The sequence below is a fragment of the Scyliorhinus torazame genome, chromosome 2 (genome assembly GCF_047496885.1).
Source record: "Scyliorhinus torazame isolate Kashiwa2021f chromosome 2, sScyTor2.1, whole genome shotgun sequence".
Classification (NCBI taxonomy): domain Eukaryota; kingdom Metazoa; phylum Chordata; class Chondrichthyes; order Carcharhiniformes; family Scyliorhinidae; genus Scyliorhinus; species Scyliorhinus torazame.
This window is the reverse complement of record NC_092708.1, coordinates 219,409,562-219,430,020: the sequence shown is the minus strand read 5'-3', so window position 1 is coordinate 219,430,020 and position 20,459 is coordinate 219,409,562. Positions and strand designations below refer to the sequence as shown.

Below are 20,459 nucleotides of genomic sequence, written 5' to 3'. Positions count from 1 at the left end.
TAGCCCTGTCCCCCTTCCCTAACCGCAGGTACTCCAGCCCATCTAGAAATTCCTGTATCTCATGGTCTCCCCCAGGTGGCTCTGACCTGTACAACCTCTCATAAAATTCCTCAAAGACCTTGTTAATCAGATCCGTAGCCACCACCAACTTCCCTGCCCTATCCCTCACCTGAACAATTTCCCTTACCGCTGCTTCCCTCCAGAGATGACCTGCTAACATACGCCCTGCCTTATCTCCATGTTCGTAAACTGCACCCCTTGCTCGTCTCAGTTGGCGCACCGTCTTCCTGGTGGACAGTCGGTCGAAGCTCGCCTGTAGTTCCTTCCTCTTTTCCAGCTTCGCCGGGTCCCCATCCTCTGCATAACTCCTATCTACCTCCAACATCTCATCTATTACCCTCTGCCACTCCAACCTCTCCTCTTTGTCCACCCTGGCCTTAAACAAAATCACCTCACCCTTCACCACTGCCTTTAGAGCCTCCCAGACAACTAAGTTCGACACCTCACCCGTACAGTTGAAACCTACATATTCCTTAATTACCTTTTCAATTTTGTCACAGAACACTTGGTTCCCCAAAAGTCCCAGACATAATTTCCACCCCGGCCTCTGCGCTACCCCCTTCTCCAGCACCATATCCACCCAATGCGGAGCATGATCTGACACTGCAATTGCCGAGTATTCCGACCCCTTGACTCCAGCCAGCAAAGCCTTCCCCACCACAAAAAAGTCGATCCGCGAGTATACCTTATGGACCGCTGAGAAAAACGAGTACTCCCGTTCCCTTGGGTGCAGGAACCTCCAAGGGTCCACCCCTCCCATTTCCACCATTAGCCCAGCCAGCGCCTTCGCCTCCCCTGATGGGACCAGCGAGCGCGGTCGTGACCTAGAACATAGAACATAGAACATAGAAAATACAGCACAGAACAGGCCCTTCGGCCCACGATGTTGTGCCGAACCTTTGTCCTAGATTAATCATAGATTATCATTGAATTTACAGTGCAGAAGGAGGCCATTCGGCCCTTTGAGTCTGCACCGGCTCTTGGAAAGAGCACCATACCCAAACTCAACACCTCCACCCAACACCAAGGGCAATTTGGACATTAAGGGCAATTTATCATTGGCCAATTCACCTAACCCGCATATCTTTGGACTGTGGGAGGAAACCGGAGCACCCGGAGGAAACCCACGCAGACACGGGGAGGACGTGCAGACTCCGCACAGACAATGACCCAAGCCGGAATCGAACCTGGGACCATGGAGCTGCGAAGCAATTGTGCTATCCACAATGCTACCGTGCTGCCCTTAAGAACAAATAAATCTACACTATATCATTTTACCGTCATCCATGTACCTATCCAATAGCTGCTTGAAGGTCCCTAATGTTTCCGACTCAACTACTTCCACAGGCAGTGCATTCCATGCCCCCACTACTCTCTGGGTAAAGAACCTACCTCTGATATCCCTCCTATATCTTCCACCTTTCACCTTAAATTTATGTCCCCTTGTAATGGTGTGTTCCACCCGGGGAAAAAGTCTCTGACTGTCTACTCTATCTATTCCCCTGATCATCTTATAAACCTCTATCAAGTCGCCCCTCATCCTTCTCCGCTCTAATGAGAAAAGGCCTAGCACCCTCAACCTTTCCTCGTAAGACCTACTCTCCATTCCAGGCAACATCCTGGTAAATCTTCTTTGCACCTTTTCCAGAGCTTCCACATCCTTCCTAAAATGAGGCGACCAGAACTGTACACAGTACTCCAAATGTAAAACCAAAGTTTTGTACAGCTGCATCATCACCTCACGGCTCTTAAATTCAATCCCTCTGTTAATGAACGCGAGCACACCATAGGCCTTCTTCACAGCTCTATCCACTTGAGTGGCAACTTTCAAAGATGTATGAACATAGACCCCAAGATCTCTCTGCTCCTCCACATTGCCAAGAACTCTACCGTTAACCCTGTATTCCGCATTCATATTTGTCCTTCCAAAATGGACAACCTCACACTTTTCAGGGTTAAACTCCATCTGCCACTTCTCAGCCCAGCTCTGCATCCTATCTATGTCTCTTTGCAGCCGACAACAGCCCTCCTTACTATCCACAACTCCACCAATCTTCGTATCGTCTGCAAATTTACTGACCCACCCTTCAACTCCCTCATCCAAGTCATTAATGAAAATCACAAACAGCAGAGGACCCAGAACTGATCCCTGCGGTACGCCACTGGTAACTGGGATCCAGGCTGAATATTTGCCATCCACCACCACTCTCTGACTTCTATCGGTTAGCCAGTTCGTTATCCAACTGGCCAAATTTCCCACTATCCCATGCCTCCTTACTTTCTGCATAAGCCTACCATGGGGAACTTTATCAAATGCCTTACTAAAATCCATGTACACTACATCCACTGCTTTACCTTCATCCACATGCTTGGTCACCTCCTCAAAGTATTCAATAAGATTTGTAAGGCAAGACCTACCCCTCACAAATCCGTGCTGACTATCCCTAATCAAGCAGTGTCTTTCCAGATGCTCAGAAATCCTATCCTTCAGTACCCTTTCCATTACTTTGCCTACCACCGAAGTAAGACTAACTGGCCTGTAATTCCCAGGGTTATCCCTAGTTCCTTTTTTGAACAGGGGCACGACATTCGCCACTCTCCAATCCCCTGGTACCACCCCTGTTGACAGTGAGGACGAAAAGATCATTGCCAACGGCTCTGCAATTTCATCTCTTGCTTCCCATAGAATCCTTGGATATATCCCGTCAGGCCCGGGGGACTTGTCTATCCTCAAGTTTTTCAAAATGCCCAACACATCTTCCTTCCTGACAAGTATTTCCTCGAGCTTACCAATCTGTTTCACACTGTCCTCTCCAACAATATCGCCCCTCTCATTTGTAAATACAGAAGAAAAATACTCATTCAAGACCTCTCCTATCTCTTCAGACTCAATACACAATCTCCCGCTACTGTCCTTGATCGGACCTACCCTCGCTCTAGTCATTCTCATATTTCTCACCTATGTGTAAAAGGCCTTGGGGTTTTCCTTGATCCTACCCGCCAAAGATTGTTCATGCCCTCTCTTAGCTCTCCTAATCCCTTTCTTCAGTTCCCTCCTGGCTATCTTGTATCCCTCCAATGCCCTGTCTGAACCTTGTTTCCTCAGCCTTACATAAGTCACCTTTTTCCTCTTAACAAGACATTCAACCTCTCTTGTCAACCATGGTTCCCTCACTCGACCATCTCTTCCCTGCCTGACAGGGACATACATATCAAGGACACGTAGCACCTGTTCCTTGAACAAGTTCCACATTTCACTTGTGTCCTTCCCTGCCAGCCTATGTTCCCAACTTATGCACTTCAATTCTTGTCTGACAACATCGTATTTACCCTTCCCCCAATTGTAAACCTTGCCCTGTTGCACGTACCTATCCCTCTCCATTACTAAAGTGAAAGTCACAGAATTGTGGTCACTATCTCCAAAATGCTCCCCCACTAACAAATCTATCACTTGCCCTGGTTCATTACCCAGTACTAAATCCAATATTGCCCCTCCTCTGGTCGGACAATCTACATACTGTGTTAGAAAAGCTTCCTGGACACACTGCACAAACACCACCCCATCCAAACTATTTGATCTAAAGAGTTTCCACTCAATATTTGGGAAGTTAAAGTCGCCCATGACTACTACCCTATGACTTCTGCACCTTTCCAAAATCTGTTTCCCAATCTGTTCCTCCACATCTCTGTTATTATTGGGGGGCCTATAGAAAACTCCTAACAAGGTGACTGCTCCTTTCCTATTTCTGACTTCAACCCATACTACCTCAATAGGGTAATACTCCTCGAATTGCCTTTCTGCAGCTGTTATACTATCTCTAATTAATAATGCCACCCCCCCCCCCACCTCTTTTACCACCCTCCCTAATCTTATTGAAACATCTATAACCAGAGACCTCCAACAACCATTTCTGCCCCTCTTCTATCCAAGTTTCCGTGATGGCCACCACATCGTAGTCCCAAGTACCGATCCATGCCTTAAGTTCACCCACCTTATTCCTGATGCTTCTTGCGTTGAAGTATACACACTTCAACCCATCTCCGTGCCTGCAAGTACTCTCCTTTGTCAGTGTTCCCTTCCCCACTGCCTCATTACATGCTTTGGCGTCCTGAATATCGGCTACCTTAGTTGCTGGACTACAAATCCGGTTCACATTCCCCTGCCAAATTAGTTTAAACCCTCCCGAAGAGTACTAGCAAACGTCCCTCCCAGGATATTGGTGCCCCTCTGGTTCAGATGCAACCCGTCCTGCTTGTACAGGTCCCACCTTCCCCAGAATGCGCTCCAATTATCCAAATACCTGAAGCCCTCCCTCCTACACCATTCCTGCAGCCACGTGTTCAACTGCACTCTCTCCCTATTCCTAGCCTCGCTAACACGTGGCACCGGCAACAAACCAGAGATGACAACTCTGTCTGTCCTGGCTTTCAACTTCCAGCCTAACTCCCTAAACTTGTTTATTACCTCCACACCCCTTTTCCTACCTATGTCATTGGTACCAATGTGCACCACGACTTCTGGCTGCTCCCCCTCCCCCTTAAGGATCCTGAAGACACGATCCGAGACATCCCTGGCCCTGGCACCCGGGAGGCAACATACCTTCCGGGAGTCTCGCTCGCGACCACAGAATCTCCTATCGATTCCCCTAACCATTGAATCTCCTACAACTATTGCTTTTCTATTCTCCCCCCTTCCCTTCTGAGCCCCAGAGCCAGTCTCCGTGCCAGAGACCTGACCGCTAGGGCCTTCCCCCGGTAGGTCATCCCCCCCAACAGCATCCAAAACGGTATACTTGTTTTGAAGGGGAACGGCCACGAGGGATCCCTGCACTGTCTGCCTGTTTGTTTTTTTCCCCCTGACTGTAACCCAGCTATTCTTGTCCTGTACCTTGGGTGTGGTTACCTCCCTGTAACTCTTCTCAATCACCCCCTCTGCCTCCCGGATGATCCGAAGTTCATCCAGCTTCAGCTCCAGTTCCCTAACACGGTCTTTGAGGAGCTGAAGTTGGGTGCACTTCCCGCAGGTATAGTCAGTGGGGACACCGGTGGTATCCCTCACCACCCACATCCTACAAGAGGAGCATGTAACTGGCCTAGCCTCCATCCCCTCTTACCTTAAAGAATATAGCTGCTGTGTGGACTAACTAGATCTCCGCCCTCCGACTCTGCTCCCAGTCAGCTACACTTCCTGTAAACTCCTGGCTCTCTTCGCACTCTTTGCGGAAATGTCGGAAACAAAATGAAAGGAGCACCTTACTCCCTCCTCACCTAACTCCCTCAGTCACCAAACTCTCACTATCGCACTCAAATGCACCAAATTCAGCACTCCCTCAGTCACCAAACTCTCACTATCGCACTCAAATGCACCAAATTCAGCACTCCCTCGGTCACCAAACTCTCACTATCGCACTCAAAAAACACCAAATTCAGCACTCAGGACAGACCTGTCCAACCTTGGCTCCTGCACCAAGTTCCAGTCCCCCCCCCCCCCATTATCAGTTTGTGTGTCCAAGTCGGGGATGGCCTTAAACACCTTATTTGCGAATCCCACATCATCGCAATTGGGACCGTATACACTTAACAGCGCTACTAACCTCCCCTCCAGCGCCTCTGTCACAATCACACATCTGCCACCACCTTCTCCATCTGGAAGCGTACTCTTTTGCTGACCAACACCGCTACCCCTCGAGCCTTTCCGTCAAATCCAGAGTGAAACACCTGACTAACCAGCCCTTTTTAAGTGCTAACCAGGCTCCAATGTCCGCAGCCCTCCTCTCACGTCACCTCCGTTCACTAGCCGACTTTAGTTAGCTAGCGCGGGTGGCTCCCCCCGCCAAGATATACCGTCCCCTCCCACCCAGTCCCAGAGAAAGAAAAAACAGAAACACCAATCCAACCCATACAATTCACTACAATAAGGTATAACCGTCGCAACACAGAATGCCAATCAACCCAACTAATCACTTTGTTACAGAGTTCAAGTTAAGAGAGGTAAATTACAATACACATCAGTAAAAAGAAAGTTGTAGCATTTATACATTTTCCAGCTGTCCAATCACAGTCCACAGTCTCTCTTCCAGCACCGCTCCCCGCGTCTGTCCCAAGCCTTCTGCCCTCGAACTCCTCAGCCGCCTCCACTGTCGCGAAATAAAAGTCTTTGGCATCATACATCACCCTCAGCTTCGCCGGGTATACCACACCAAATCGCACCCCCTTCTTTACAAAGCCGCCTTCACTTGCCCAAACGCCGCTCGTCTTTTTGCCAACTCCACCGTCAAGTCCTGGTAGATCCGAACTCCAGCACCATCCCACTGCACCTCACGCTTGTACTTCACCCAGCTTAACACCTTCGCCTTCATGCAGTACTTATGAAGCAGATAATTACTGCTCTTGCGGCTCATTCACCTCGGGCTTCAGCCTTAATGACCGATGAGCTCGGTCCAGCTCGTACCGGGAGGGGTTCTCACCCTCCCCCATCAGCTCCGCCAACTTCTCAGCGAAGTACTCTGTTGGCCTTGGACCCACTGCCCCTTCGGGCAAGCCCACAATTCTCTGATTGTGCCGCCTCGAGCGGTTCTCCAAGTCCTCGAGCTTTGCTCGGAGTCCTCTGTTGACCTGCACCACTCTCCGCAGCTCGTCCCCCATCGAGGTGAGCTGGTCACTGTGCTGCGACACGGCCTCTTCCACTTCCTTCACCTTCTCGCTCTGCTCTCTCACCTCAGCCGATGTCTTTGCCACAGCTACCATCGCCAGGACGATTGCCTCCTCCACCAATGATTTCAATGCGCCCGCCGTCTCCTTCCTCAAAGCCTTCATGTGCCTCGCAAACTGCTTTTCCAGCTCCACCGCCATCACCTCGGTCATCTTCTCCACCGTAAGCAGTGCGGCCCCACCATACAATCTGGCATCTGCCATCTTGTCAGTGCTTTTGCTGGCCTTCTCATTCAACGGCGAACCCGGGTTTTCTTCCTTCTTCCTAGCTGCTTTTCACATCCTCTAACGACTTATTATTTTTTTGTTTCTTTCTTCAATCCGAAAATAAATAAATAATTATTTTCAAACAACATTTTCCCCCAAAATTCCAAAATCAAAAAATCTCTTCCCCTGGGACCAGACTTCAAACGCCTCAAAAATCCATTTTCAGTGGGAGCCACCCAATGTGCTCTACTCCCCCTCTACATCGCGTTCTGGACTCGTGCTTGCCACCTCGATTGCCTCGCCTCGTGTCAAGCTCCGCCCACGCACCCAACCTCTGGATCGATGCCCCCGCTCTGGATGCAAACTCAATGGGCCAAATGGCCTCCTTCTAGAATGTTTTTTTTTCCTCAAGGGTGGCATGGTGGTACAGTGGTTAGCATTGCTGCCTCACAGTGCCAGGAACCCGGGTTCAATTCTGTTCTTGGGTAACTGTCTATGTAGCGTTTGGACTTCCTCACCATGTCTGCGTGGGTTTCCTCCGGGTGCTCTGGTTTTCTTCCACAGTCCAAAGATGGGCAGGTTAGGTGGATTGGTCATGATAAATTGTCCCTTAGTATCCAAAGTTAAGGTGGAGTTACAGGATTGCGGGGGATTGGGCATAGCTAGGCTGCTCTTTCAGAGGATCAGTGCGGGTTCGATGGGCCAAATGGCCTCCTTTTGCACTGTATCAATTCTATGATTATAATAATGAAAAAATTGACAGTTTAATTGTGAGTGTGAACATAAGAGGCAACATACAGAAGTAACAAATCAGAAATGAGGAAGGACCTGGGAGGCATTTGCAGAAGAGTAGGTTACCTGTCCAGGCAAAGGTGTGAGGGCAGCCACTCGCCCAGTGGGCTAGCAAATGAGCTATCCTTTCTCCCTGACATGGCTGCAGCCTACTCGTGGCCGCATGACTCATGCCACATGCTAATCGCAACCCTCTACTTGCCTTCAAAGTACATGCAGTGCCAGTATATGAGCTGGTGGATGCGAGCGTCAGATCGTGTGACAGGACCTCTTCATTAATGTTGTGCTGTTGCTCTCTCTCTTCCTCCATGGGCTGCTGTGACTGGGAAACAGACAACTCTTGGGTTTCTGAAAGCAGGAACTCAGAATGGGGAAGATTGAGGTGACAGAAGTGGGTTGAGGTGGGAAGCACGGGGCCCATGTTCACACCATCAGCAGCTGGCACATCATACCAGATAGCAAAATGAGACAGTGCTCGGAGCTGAAGAGTGGCATAAGGCAGAAACATAACGTCATCTTCAATGTTCTCAGTGACATTGGATGTCCAATGTCCTATTATATCTAGCTCCATGATGTAGTGAGCCATCTCCTCAGGGTGGCCCACGGGCTGCTGAGGTCCTTGCCTCCTGCTGCTTCTGTTCTGTTCCTTTCTATTGTATGTCACCTTGTCCTTGGAGAAGTGTGTACGAGTGAGGTGAAATATCCGGATGTAGGTGTCAGTCCTGAAAGCTAGGATGCACTGTTGGAGGAGTGATTGATTTGTGGTGTATTGAGCAGTGTGAAAGGTTGGTGCTGTGCCGGCTCAGAAATTTGAGGTGAATATACATTCACTGCCTTTCACTATCCTGTAAGGTGATTAAAATGATTGTGGTCAAGAATTGACCTCCTGGACAATTCAGCTCCCTTTCCCTTCTGAGGGTCCTCAAGGGCATCCTGGACCCCATGGAACCACGGCATCTCTCCTCCTGCTCACTTCTGCCAATAATGCCTCCAGTGCCATATCCTTCACCCTGGGACACACTTTCTGCCCCGGCGTTTACCTTGCCATCATTTAAATTGTCACAATATTCTTCAGTGCAGGTTCCCTTTCAGAAGAGCAGGCTGACTGTGCCCCTTCTTGATTTGTGAACAATACTACTGGGTTCCCCTGCTGAGCACAAAGGCGGCAAGCAGTGTTGAGAAGAAGGCAGTAGTGCAGGCCCCACTCATCCAGAAACTACAATCATCCAGATGAAATGGGCATCAACCACATTTAACTTGTGGCCTACCTTGATCTGAGTGCGCATAGGCATGAATCAAAATCCCTCATGCCCAATTTCTAGCTCATAGACTTCAAGGAGATTTGATTGAAATGTTGAAAATAATGAAAGGATTAGGTTCAGTCCAAAATAGACAGGCTGTTTGAGTTGGATAAGTTATTGGGGGAAACAGAGGATATGTATGGTTAGAAAACCATGGAGCAATTAGATTGTGGTAGGTTAGGCTGTTCTTCTTTCTCCGAGTATGGAGTAGATGGAACAGTCTCTCAACACAAAAATCTAATGTCCTAATAAATTAGTTCAAAAAATATCTTGATAAAGTGATTTTATAGCTTCACTCTTACTTTCGAGGTCTTCATTTTTAGATTGTCATGTTGAGCCACGCCAAGATCTGTGAAGATCATATTGCATGATGTATCTGTGAAGATCATATTGCATGATGTATCTGTGAAGATCATATTGCATGATGTATCTGTGAAGATCATATTGCATGATGTATCTGTGAAGATCATATTGCATGATGTGTCTGTGAAGATCATATTGCATGATGTATCTGTGAAGATCATATTGCATGATGTATCTGTGAAGATCATATTGCATGATGTATCTGTGAAGATCATATTGCATGATGTATCAGGGTCTATCTGACACTTCTTGTTCACTTGATTCTCTCCTTCTGTGATCATCATTGTAACAGTCACAAAGCATTGTATTTGCTTGCCTTCTTATGTGTTTTCTTTTGCCCTATTATGTATTTTCTTTTATTTTCCTTTCTTTTCGTGTACCTAATGATCTGTTGAGCTGCTCGCAGAAAAATACTTTTCACTGTATCTTGGTACACGTGACAATAAACAAAATCCAACAAAATCCAATCCATTTTTCTCCGAAAGACTTGACTGAACCAACCTGTTGACTGAACCAACCTGAATCATCATCAGACCCATCTGCTGATGCCTCTCCTGTGGTCATCTGTATAGACTTGTTATTGCTTTTTTCTGGCCAAACACTTGAGTGAAAACTTATTCTGCTTCTTGCAATTAAAACACTGCTTTCCCCATGCCAGACAATCCTTCTTTTCCTCTGCAGTATTTGCATCCTGCCCTTTATCTGTGATTCCTCCACTCCTTTTGTTTGGATTGTCACTCAGCATAATGAATCACCTGGTCTCCCGGTCATACATATGCTGTAACTGATGTTTTAAAAAAATATATTTTTATTCACCTCCTTTTTCACATTTTCATCCAAATTTGCACCCACCAACAAACAATCAACGGTAACAAATACAATGTCAATCCCCTGGCCAAACATCCCTTCATCACCATGCCCCAAACAACCCTCAACATTTTAAATACAAACATCAAAGAAAAGGAATCAGGAATCCATCATCACCCCATACATAGTCACCAACAACGTACACAATCCAACCCCCACAAGTTCAATGTCATCCAATTCTTGAAAGTGCATAATAAACAAAGCCCATGAATTGTAGAACCCTTCCATTCGAGTGTTAAAAACTCCAACAGGTCCCCCCGCCACACCAGGGCACAGGGTGCAGAAATTGACCTCCACCCCAACAGGATCCGCCTTCAGGCGATCAGCGAGGCGAAGGTTAAAACATCTGCTTCCGCTTCCAACTTCCAGCTTCCGCTTCCAACCCCAGCCGATCCGATTCCCCGAATATGGCCTCCAGAGGACCTGGCTCAAGCCTCACATGTACCACCTTCAAAACTACCCTGAACACCTCCTTCCAATACCCCTCCAGCTTTGGTCAGGACCAAAACATATGAACGTGGTTTGCGGGGCCTCCTTCCACAACGCTCACAAACATCCTCTACCCCCTCAAACAGTGGGCTCATCCTCGCCTTTGTGAGGTGCGCTCTATACACCACCTTCAGCTGTATCAGCCCCAACCTCGTGCATGAAGTTGAGGCATTCACCCTCCGGAGCGCATCATACCACAAACCCTCCATGCCCTCTCCCAACTCTTCCTCCCACTTTGTCTTATCCCCTCCAGCGGTGCCTTTCCTTCTCCCAGAATCGTCCCATAAATCACTGACACCACCCCTTACCCACTCCCCCTGTGGTCAGCACCTCCTCCAACAGTATGGAGGCCGGCGCCACCGGAAAGCTTAGTATCTCCTTCTTAGTGAAATCTCAGACCTGCACATACCAAAACATTTCCCCCTGCCCCAACCAATATTTCACCCCCAGCTCCTTCAATCCCGTAAAACGCCCCCCGAGAGACAAATCCTTTAATGCCCTGACTCCCGTCTCCCATTTCTGAAAATTCCCATCCCACTTCCTGTCTCAAATCTGTGATTGTCCTGAATCGGCATTTCCCTTGACCCCCGCTCCCCAGTCTAAAGTGCTGGCGCAACTGTCTCCAGATTTTCAACGTCGCTACTACCACCGGACTCCCCGAGTATTTCCCCGGGGCCTTCGGGAGCTGTTACCAATGCCCTCAGCCCCGCCCCCCTACACAGACTCTCCTCCTTTCTATCCCACTGGGAGTCTCCCCCTCTAACCCAGCTCCTCACCTTCTCAGCATTCACCGCCCAGGAATAATATAGTAAATTCGGAAGACCCAACCCCCCTGACTGCTGTCCTCTCTGCAACAGCACCTTCCTAATCCTGGCCACCCCCCCCCCCCCCCAATATAAACGAGGTAATCATCTCTTCAACCTCCTTGAAAAATGCCTTTGACAGGAAGATCAGCGGGCACTGAAAAATACACAAAAACCGCGGCAACACGTTCATTTTAATAGCTTGCACCCGACCTGCCAGCGACAGTGGGAGACCATCCCACCTTGTCAGAACCGCTTTCACCCTCCCCACCAAACTAGGAATGTTATACCTACGGAGCCCCCCCAAATCCCGTGCCACCTGCACCCCGAGATATCTAAAGTGAGTCCCCGATGCTGTAACTGATGTTTCACAACTTCCACATTGCAACACAGGTGTACCTTTCTTTAGTGTCAGTTTCTCATCTTTCAACAAACTTGCTCCCACTGAGGGACCTCTCACGCGTAATACTAATCTGTCTTTAATCAGATCATCTTTCAGCTGTCTGAATTCACATCATACGTACCATTCACTGGTCTTGTGCTCACCCTGAACTCTAGGGCGCGATCTTCCCAAAAGGAAACAAAGTCCCCAGAGAGTGCGTTTAGCCACGTTTCTCCTGGCACTCGTAGTTCCAAGAAACATGTGGCTATTCTAACATGACCCGCGTTGAATAAGGGGTCTAAACGGGGAATGCACGGCCGAGGTCTGCTCACCGGAATTCTCTGTTATAGCGAGAGATCGGGGACCCCATTTAAAAATGGCGTCTCGCTCTCTGAGGCCCACAGAAAAATTCCCGACCACTGGAGGAGAAGTTTGAGCTACCCCCGGGAAATGCATTCAGATATATGCAGGTGAGGGCTTTTGTGAGGCGACAGGTCAGGGAATTCCCGCTGCTCCCGACACAAGAAATTCAAGACAGGGTGATCTCGGGTGTATGGGTCGGGGAGGGCAAGGTTTCGGCAATACACCAAGAGATGAAAGAAGAGGGGGAAGCGCTAGCAGAAGAGTTGAAGGGTAAATGGGAGGAGGAGCTGGGGGAGGAGATCGAGGAAGGTTTGTGGGCTGACGCCCTGGGTAGGGTTAATTCCTCCTCCTCATGTGCCAGGCTCAGCCTGATACAATTTAAGGTGGTTCACAGAGCGCACTTGATGGGGGCAAGGTTGAGTAGGTTCTTTGGGGTAGAGGACAGATGCGGAAGATTTTCAGGGAGCCCGGCGAACCATGCCCACATGTTCTGGACATGTCCGCACTGGAGGGGTTCTGGAGAGGAGTGGCGGGAGCAATATCTCAGGTGGTGAAAGTCCGGGTCAAGCCAAGCTGGGGGCTAGCAATATTTGGAGTGGTGGGCGAGCCGGGAGTGCAGGAGGCGAAAGAGGCCGGCATTCTGGCCTTTGCGTCCCTGGTAGCCCGGCGAGGATCTTGCTAATGTGGAAGGAGGCAAAGCCCCCTCGCGTGGAGGCCTGGACAAACGACATGGCTGGGTTCATAAAGTTGGAGAGGATTAAGTTTGCCTTAAGGGGGTCTGCGCAGGGGTTCTACAGGCGATGGCAACCGTTCCTAGACTACCTCGCGGAGCATTAGAGGAAGGTCGGTCAGCAGCAGCAGCAACCCTTGGGGGGGGGGGGGGGGGGGAAGGGGGATCGAGAGATTGCTTGAGGGGACGGATGAACGGGGGATAACATGGAGGGTGGGGGAAACTGGCATGAATGGGCGAGAGCCAGTGTATAAAGTTATGTAAATATATCATCTTACCATGTATATATCTTGCTCAGGGCGACTTTGTGTTATTTTGTTACGGGGGGGGGTTATTGTTTGTAAGGGGAAAAAATTGTTTTGTTTTGTTAAAAAACTTTAATAAATATATTTTTTTTAAAAAAGAAAAATTCCCGACCGCCCCCCAGCTCAAAAGCAACATGGGAGGGACCCCCCACCCCCATGGGCATCCCCAGTCCAATCGCGTGCACGCACAAAATGTCAGCTTGGCACCTTGGCAGTGCTAACCTAGCACTGTGGCAGCGCCCCTACCAGCTGGCAGTGCCAGGCTGTCATCCAATTGGCACTGCCAGGCTGACACTGCCAGTGTACCCAGGTGGCACCAGAAGTGCCAGGACACCACCCTGCCCAAAGGGCACGCAGCCTGGGGGCCTCCGATCCCTTTCGAGACCCCCACGAATGTCGTTCCATCTGGTCCCCAGAGGCTGATTTGCTAAAAAATCCCGTTGAATCTCACGAGACGTTGCGAGTTAGGTAGATCCCGGGAGCGGGATCCCCCAGCTTTCATCAGCCATGCTGCACCGCAGCAAGATGCTTTACCAGTACAGCGTGGCTGGAAGATCGTGCCCCCCAATGTTGAATATGTATTGTTCATATGTAGCATTCTTTGTCGTCTTTTTTCTTTGCTGGTCTGTTAGATTTAGAGTGGTATACACTTTGTAGCAGTCCTTCCCCCACAGTGTTAGATGTGTGTCTACTCTTATCATTTCAGGCTTAATCATTAAGTTTGTTGCAATTTCATAGTTTTGCCATTGTAAGTGGAAAAACTACCAGTTTTGCCACATATCACCATTCAATGTTACACAGTAACTTTTCACAGTAACTTCATTACAGCGTTAACGTAAGCCTACTTGTGACACTAATAGTAAAGATTATTATTGGAGATGGGATTGGAAAATTTGCTGCAGGCATTTTTGCTCACTTGGCTATTTTCTTTTTATTCACTTAGTTATTTTCTTGCAGCCTCTCTTCGTGGTCTTTTTGTGTCTGCATTCCCTTTGTCCTTTTCTCTGCAACCTGTCATTTCCCTTGCAGTCTGTGTGTGCTTTTTTTTGTCCTTTTTTCAGCATATTTTTTGCAAATTTGTATATTTCTGTGTGTCTTTCTGAGCTGTGTCTCATTTTGTAGCCTTTGTCTGTTTGTATTGTTCTTTCCAGCAACCTTTTTTTGCAGCTTTGAACCTGTGTTCCTGGGTTCTCTGCGTCTTCTCTGCACGTTTTCCAGGGTTCAAAAATCTATTTTCTCTGCACTTCTGTCCACGTTTCAAGCATAAGGACAACTGTCTTCTTTAGTGTCTGTCTCCATGAGAGGGTTTAATCTACTGGTCTTAAGATGTCTGCCTCCAGAGGCAGCCACATGGTATAGTCATATGACTATAGAAAGCCAGATCGCACCATTCGCAAGGGTTGCATTCCTGTGAAATCTCGCATGTCCAACCACGAGTCCAGGAGCAGATATGGGGGTCATGTTAATTAATCACAATAAGATTTTGTATGATAATGTACACCGTGAGCTGGTACCCACAGGCCTAAACATCACAGACATAGCCCTGCCCCAGTGGTGTTCAACATGCATCCGCGAACGTTATCTGGCCCTAATGGATCGATTAATGACTGAAGCAGCCCAATGTGATGGCAGGGCATAGTAAATAGCTGTACCTAAAACAGGATAAAACACAGCTTGATGAATGATACCACTACAGCACTTAATACCGCAACTACAATAATTAATGCTATTGATCCAGTAACTGTCGACCAGAAGGTCTGAACTTTACGCGTGCAACTTAAAAGGATTCTAGGTAAGGAGCAAGGAATTCAGCACACTCAACCGGATCTGGACTAAGACATGACACGGATAATTTAAAACTTGGCCCCTCTATTAGGAAGTCATGCAGTCACCATTAATAAATTCATGGAGATAGGGAAAGATATTTGATCATGGACACTTGACCACGCGTGAGAAAATCTGAGATCAAATTAGCGGGAATAGTTCCACTGTGGGTTATAAATGAACATCTATTTAACCCGTCATAGGTTGACCAGAGGTCAGCTCAGAAAATTAACATGTATATAGCACTAATGTTAAATGTGTTATGAACAACAATATGTTAATGGCCATTGTTTAATGATAGTTAACTATGTCAACACTTGGCAGAGTATTATATAGAGTTCCAATATTTAATTATCGGGGAGAATATTGGGGTAATTCGAGGAAGTCATTATATCAGATTATATATTATTTTACAGTGTTATGGGTGAGGCGTTTTCAGAACCCCAAAATGTATCATGGAGTTCAACCAACCTCGCCCTTTAATGTATTGTTTGCTTTTCCGAGCACACGGCTTGTTCCCTAGGTGTGGGATTACAATTATGGACATGTGGGTTTTTAAACACAAAACAATGTTTATTCCATGAACTCAACTTAACATCTTAAATAAACATTGGATCTCTTAACACCCCTTGCTTCAAAGATAACTCAGAAAATATTGCAACAGTAAATAATTCCTCAAAATGTTCCTTCAAACTTCCAAGAGACTTAACACTTTTAAACAGAATCACATCAGGTTAAAGGCTTTACTATTATGAGTTTAAATCACCCAAATGATCCAGAGATAGTCTTTCATGGCAGAGATCCAGCTCACTGCAAACACAGACACCCCCCAAGCTCTTTTTCTCGAAACTGCAGCTCTCTGGAAACACACACACACAAGCTGCTTTTTAAAACTGCAGCTCTCTGGAAACACCCAGACACACACAAGCTCTTTTTCAAACTGCAAAACTAAACTGCAAAATGGCTGATCTAAAGCCCAGCTCCACCCACTCTCTGACATCACTGTTTTCTTAAGGGTACATTGCTTAAACATCCATGTCTTAAAGGTACTCTCACATAACAATAGTAATAGAAGGTAATACAGTTAGTGCAACATTAAAGGGGTATAAGATAGTAGCTACTTCTGTAGTCTGTACACATCTAATTTATGACAATGAAAAAGCAAGGTGTGGATTTAGTGCCACAACCAACCGTACAATGGAAATGGTATGCGCTTAAAAAGATCCAATTCATATTGCATACATGGGTGATGGAAGGTATTGTATAACCTCAGGACAATGAGAATTCCAACGGCAACAACCAGGTATGCCCCCCGTTCAACCATTTGGTGCGTTTACACCCACAGATGCCAGCAGGAGTAGGGAAAGTAGAACTGGTTGAAATATATATGAGAGAAACAGCTGATATCCAAATTATGGACAACACAGAAGATAACCTAACACAATTCTTGAATCATCTTGCTTATACAATCTCACAATCACCATAGGGCCTGATCGGAATTTGGATGCAAACCCAACGAGTGTACAGATCATACTATATATTCCAATAATGAACCAAGGCTTTAACGAACAATATTGCACAAACAGACCCTTCTACAGTGTGGAAGGACCTGTGGGATTGGGCATAAACATACAAATACGCCAATGGATTTGCATCATCTCTCATGTCCTAGTTATTATGCAAGTAATATTTATTATATATTTATTATATATCTAATGTATCTCATCTTCAGACTTAGAAGACACATAAGAATTTTCAATGGGGAATTAGACTTAGTACTTGGAGTAACAAGGTAAGAGACGGGACCATATAATACTGATGGTCTGAACACATGCCTTTATGAACCTAAGCTAAATACCTAGCCAATATCAATGGTGGCGGATAGTAAAGGAAGCAATCGGCATCTGTAAGTTGGCCATTTTAAATTAGGCCAAGGGCTAAAAGGGTGGACAGTTGTGGGGAGGCAAATGATTAGGATTTATTAACAACAATCTATTACGGCAATTGACAATTAATTTTTGAATTTATATGGTGTATGGTATCCTAAAGCAGTATAAGGACAATTTTACAAATATGTCAAGCAAAAGCTGATATTGCAGCGGTCAGCATAATGGTCCAGCAATATCCTTCCAGTTTAACTGGTTCTCAATTACTTTATCAGCTTGTTCTTGAGACAAGTATTCAGGATAAAGGTTAACAACATGTTTTCCTAACGCGATCTAAGGACCTGACAAATCCATTGGGCCGAGCACAAAGTAGGGAAGTTGGGGAGAAAACCATAGAAAGATGAAGGGCAGATAAAAGTAGATAACTCTCATTCTGCTTGGGATCGGCACAATCGCGTTTTGCACGGCGCGCGCGGTACAGTGAATCGCCCGAGACAGCCAAAGTGGCGATTCACCGGTACCCCCGTGATTCTCAGTGCCGGATGGGCCGAGCGGCCTGCCCAAAATGACGGGTTCCCCCCGGCGCCATCCACACCTGGTCGCTGCCGGCGGGAACGCTGGGGGGGCAGCCTGCGGGGGGATCCTGCACCGGGGGGGGGCCTCAAATGGGGTGTGGCCCGTGATCGGTGCCCACCGATCGTCGGGCCGGCCTCTCTGAAGGAGGACCTCCTTTCTTCCACAGCCCCGCAAGATCCGTCAGACATCTTCTTGCGGGGCAGACTCGGAGAGGACGGCAACCACGCATGCGCGGGTGACGGCAGTTATGCGGCGCCGGCCGCGTCATCATAGATCGTAGATCATAGAATTTACAGTGCAGAAGGAGGCCATTCGGCCCAAAGAGTCTGCACCGCCTCTTGTAAAGAGCACCCTACCCAAGGTCAACACCTCCACCCTATCCCCATAACCCAGTAACCCCACCCAACACTAAGGGCAATTTTGGACGCTAAGGGCAATTTATCACGGCCAATCCACCTAACCTGCACATCTTTGGACTGTGGGAGGAAACCGGAGCACCCGGAGGAAACCCACGCACACACGGGGAGGATGCGCAGACTCCGCACAGACAGTGACCCAAGCCGGAATCGAACCTGGGACCCTGGAGCTGTGAAGCAATTGTGCTATCCATAATGCTACTGTGCTGCCCAATGTATGTCATGTATGCGGCGCCGCCTTTACGCGGCGCCAAGGCCTGGCGCGTGTAAATGACGCGGCGCCGCTTCTAGCCCATTATCGGGCCCTGAATCGGTCGGAATAGGGGCCGTTTCGCGCCGTCATGAACCTCGACGGCGTTCACGACGGCACGAACACTCTGCCTCCATTTCGGAGAATCCCGCCCCCTGCTTAACACTGACTTCTGCATCCACGGCCTCACCTTATCTGCATTGTTTATGGCCAAGGTATTTACAAGAAGTTTTATTAGCCCTCCTCAGACTTTGATTGAAGTTTCAGGTGCCTCAGGATGGAGCCACTAGCTTAAGTGTCAAAGCAAAATAAATCCAATGGCTGGAAACCCCCCTCAGAGTCCACTGTTTTAACATTGATGGAGTGGGAGTGGTTCTGAAGAAACTCCTAACCATGGTATTTGCTCTAAAACCATTGCTTATGTCACTTCAAAAGTCACCATCGTACAACAATGTTAGTATTGCTTTGAAATAGCAATTTTAGCAGCACTAAGAAATCCTTACTAAGAGGTGCTAGACCATCACTTACTCAATTATTCTTTCTTTCGCATTAAAAGGAGCAAGAGAATCCAGTCCCAGGCGGCTTATAACCTGCAGTCAAGTGGATAGAGTAGCACAATTAGGAATATAGAAATAAAGGAACAGGAGCAGACCATTCAGCCCCTCAAATCTTTTTGGCTATTTAAATAGATCAAGGCTGGCCTCCACCTTAACTTTATGAACCACCATGGTTCCATAATGTTTAACACTTTTGCCTAATGAAAATTAAAGGAGGAAGTGACATTTCAGAATAGCAAGGTGTTATGAAAAACATAAGCATCTTAAATTAATGCTCACTGATTACCTACGCAGCTGGTACTGTAGAATGGAGCTAACTTACATATACCGAATATGGTCCTGTAAAAGGTATTATCTGCATTTGTGAATACTGCAGCTTAATTCTTGCTCTTTAAGTTAGGGAGTTGCGTCAGTGTCAGAGCTAAGAATATTACACACTAACTGGATAAGCTTTTTTATACAAGTCTTTAGTTCATTTTGTTTATTGAGAAGATAATTTCTCTGGGAGGTGCAGCCAGAGCCAAGTCCAAGGGGGGGTGGAGGAGAGAGATTGGGAAAGTGACTGAGAATTCTATACCTGGAATAACAGAAAGAAGTAGAGCCGCAGATGTGAATCCAGGAAGCTTTGTTACCTCCCTGGTACCAGAGTAAAAGATATCACTGAGTGGCTGCAGTGCATTCTGAGGATGGAGAGTAGACAGTCAGAGGCCATGGTCCATATCAGTACCAATGACAGAGGTAGAAAGAGGGATGAGATCCTGCAGGCAGATTTTAGGGAGTTAGGAAGGGGACTTGTAAGCAGGACCTCAAAAGTAGCAATTCCTATATTACCAGTGTCACATGTCAGTGATCATGGAAATAGGAGGGCAGAGACGATGAATGCATGGCTGGAGAGATGGCGAAGGAGTGAGAACTTTAGATTATTTGGAAGTTGGGGCCAGTTCTGGTCAAGGTGCGACCCGTACAGACAAGGCAGGTTGCACCTCAGCAAAGTTGAAACACCTCAACAACACTTGGTGGGGCGGTATGCTGGTGCTGTTGGGAAGGATTTAAAACTAACTTAGCAGGGTGATAGGAAGCATAATGTAGAATTAGGAAGGCTAAACAATGTGCATAAAGGATTTGGAGAGATAAATAACACTGGAGTAATAAGATGCTGGATGGGGTCAGACTAAGAGGACTTACAGTAGGATCCTTCTAAGGTTAACAATACATATACAGGGCAGCACGGTGGCGCAGTGGTTAGCATTGCTGCCTCACGGCGCCGAGATCCCAGGTTCGATCCTGGCTCTGGGCCACTGTCCGTGTGGAGTTTGCACATTCTCCCCGTGTTTGCGTGGGTTTCGCCCCCACAACCCAAAGATCTGCAGGTTAGGTGGATTGGCCACGCTAAATTGCCCCTTAATTGGAAAAAATTAATTGGGTACTCTAAATTTAAAAAAAATAAAACAATGCGTATACAGCATGCTATCCAAGGCTAGTGAATTGCAAGCACATATAGCCGCATGGGAATATGATGTTTCAGTGACACCAGAAAGGGACAGAACTGAAGGTTCTTGCACACAAGGTGTTCAGAA

At 47.3% G+C, this 20,459-nt stretch overlaps 1 protein-coding gene across 3 annotated transcripts in view; it reads right to left on the bottom strand.

Moving 5' to 3' along the window:
- ftcd (formimidoyltransferase cyclodeaminase) overlaps positions 1–20,459 on the bottom strand; it is a 125,421-nt gene that overhangs the window by 31,599 nt on the left and 73,363 nt on the right. For all 3 annotated transcript variants that reach the window (XM_072484031.1, XM_072484022.1, XM_072484038.1), the window contains one exon: positions 18,854–18,915. In XM_072484031.1, the coding sequence (XP_072340132.1) occupies positions 18,854–18,915 (62 nt within the window). The remainder of the gene's footprint in view (positions 1–18,853; positions 18,916–20,459) is intronic.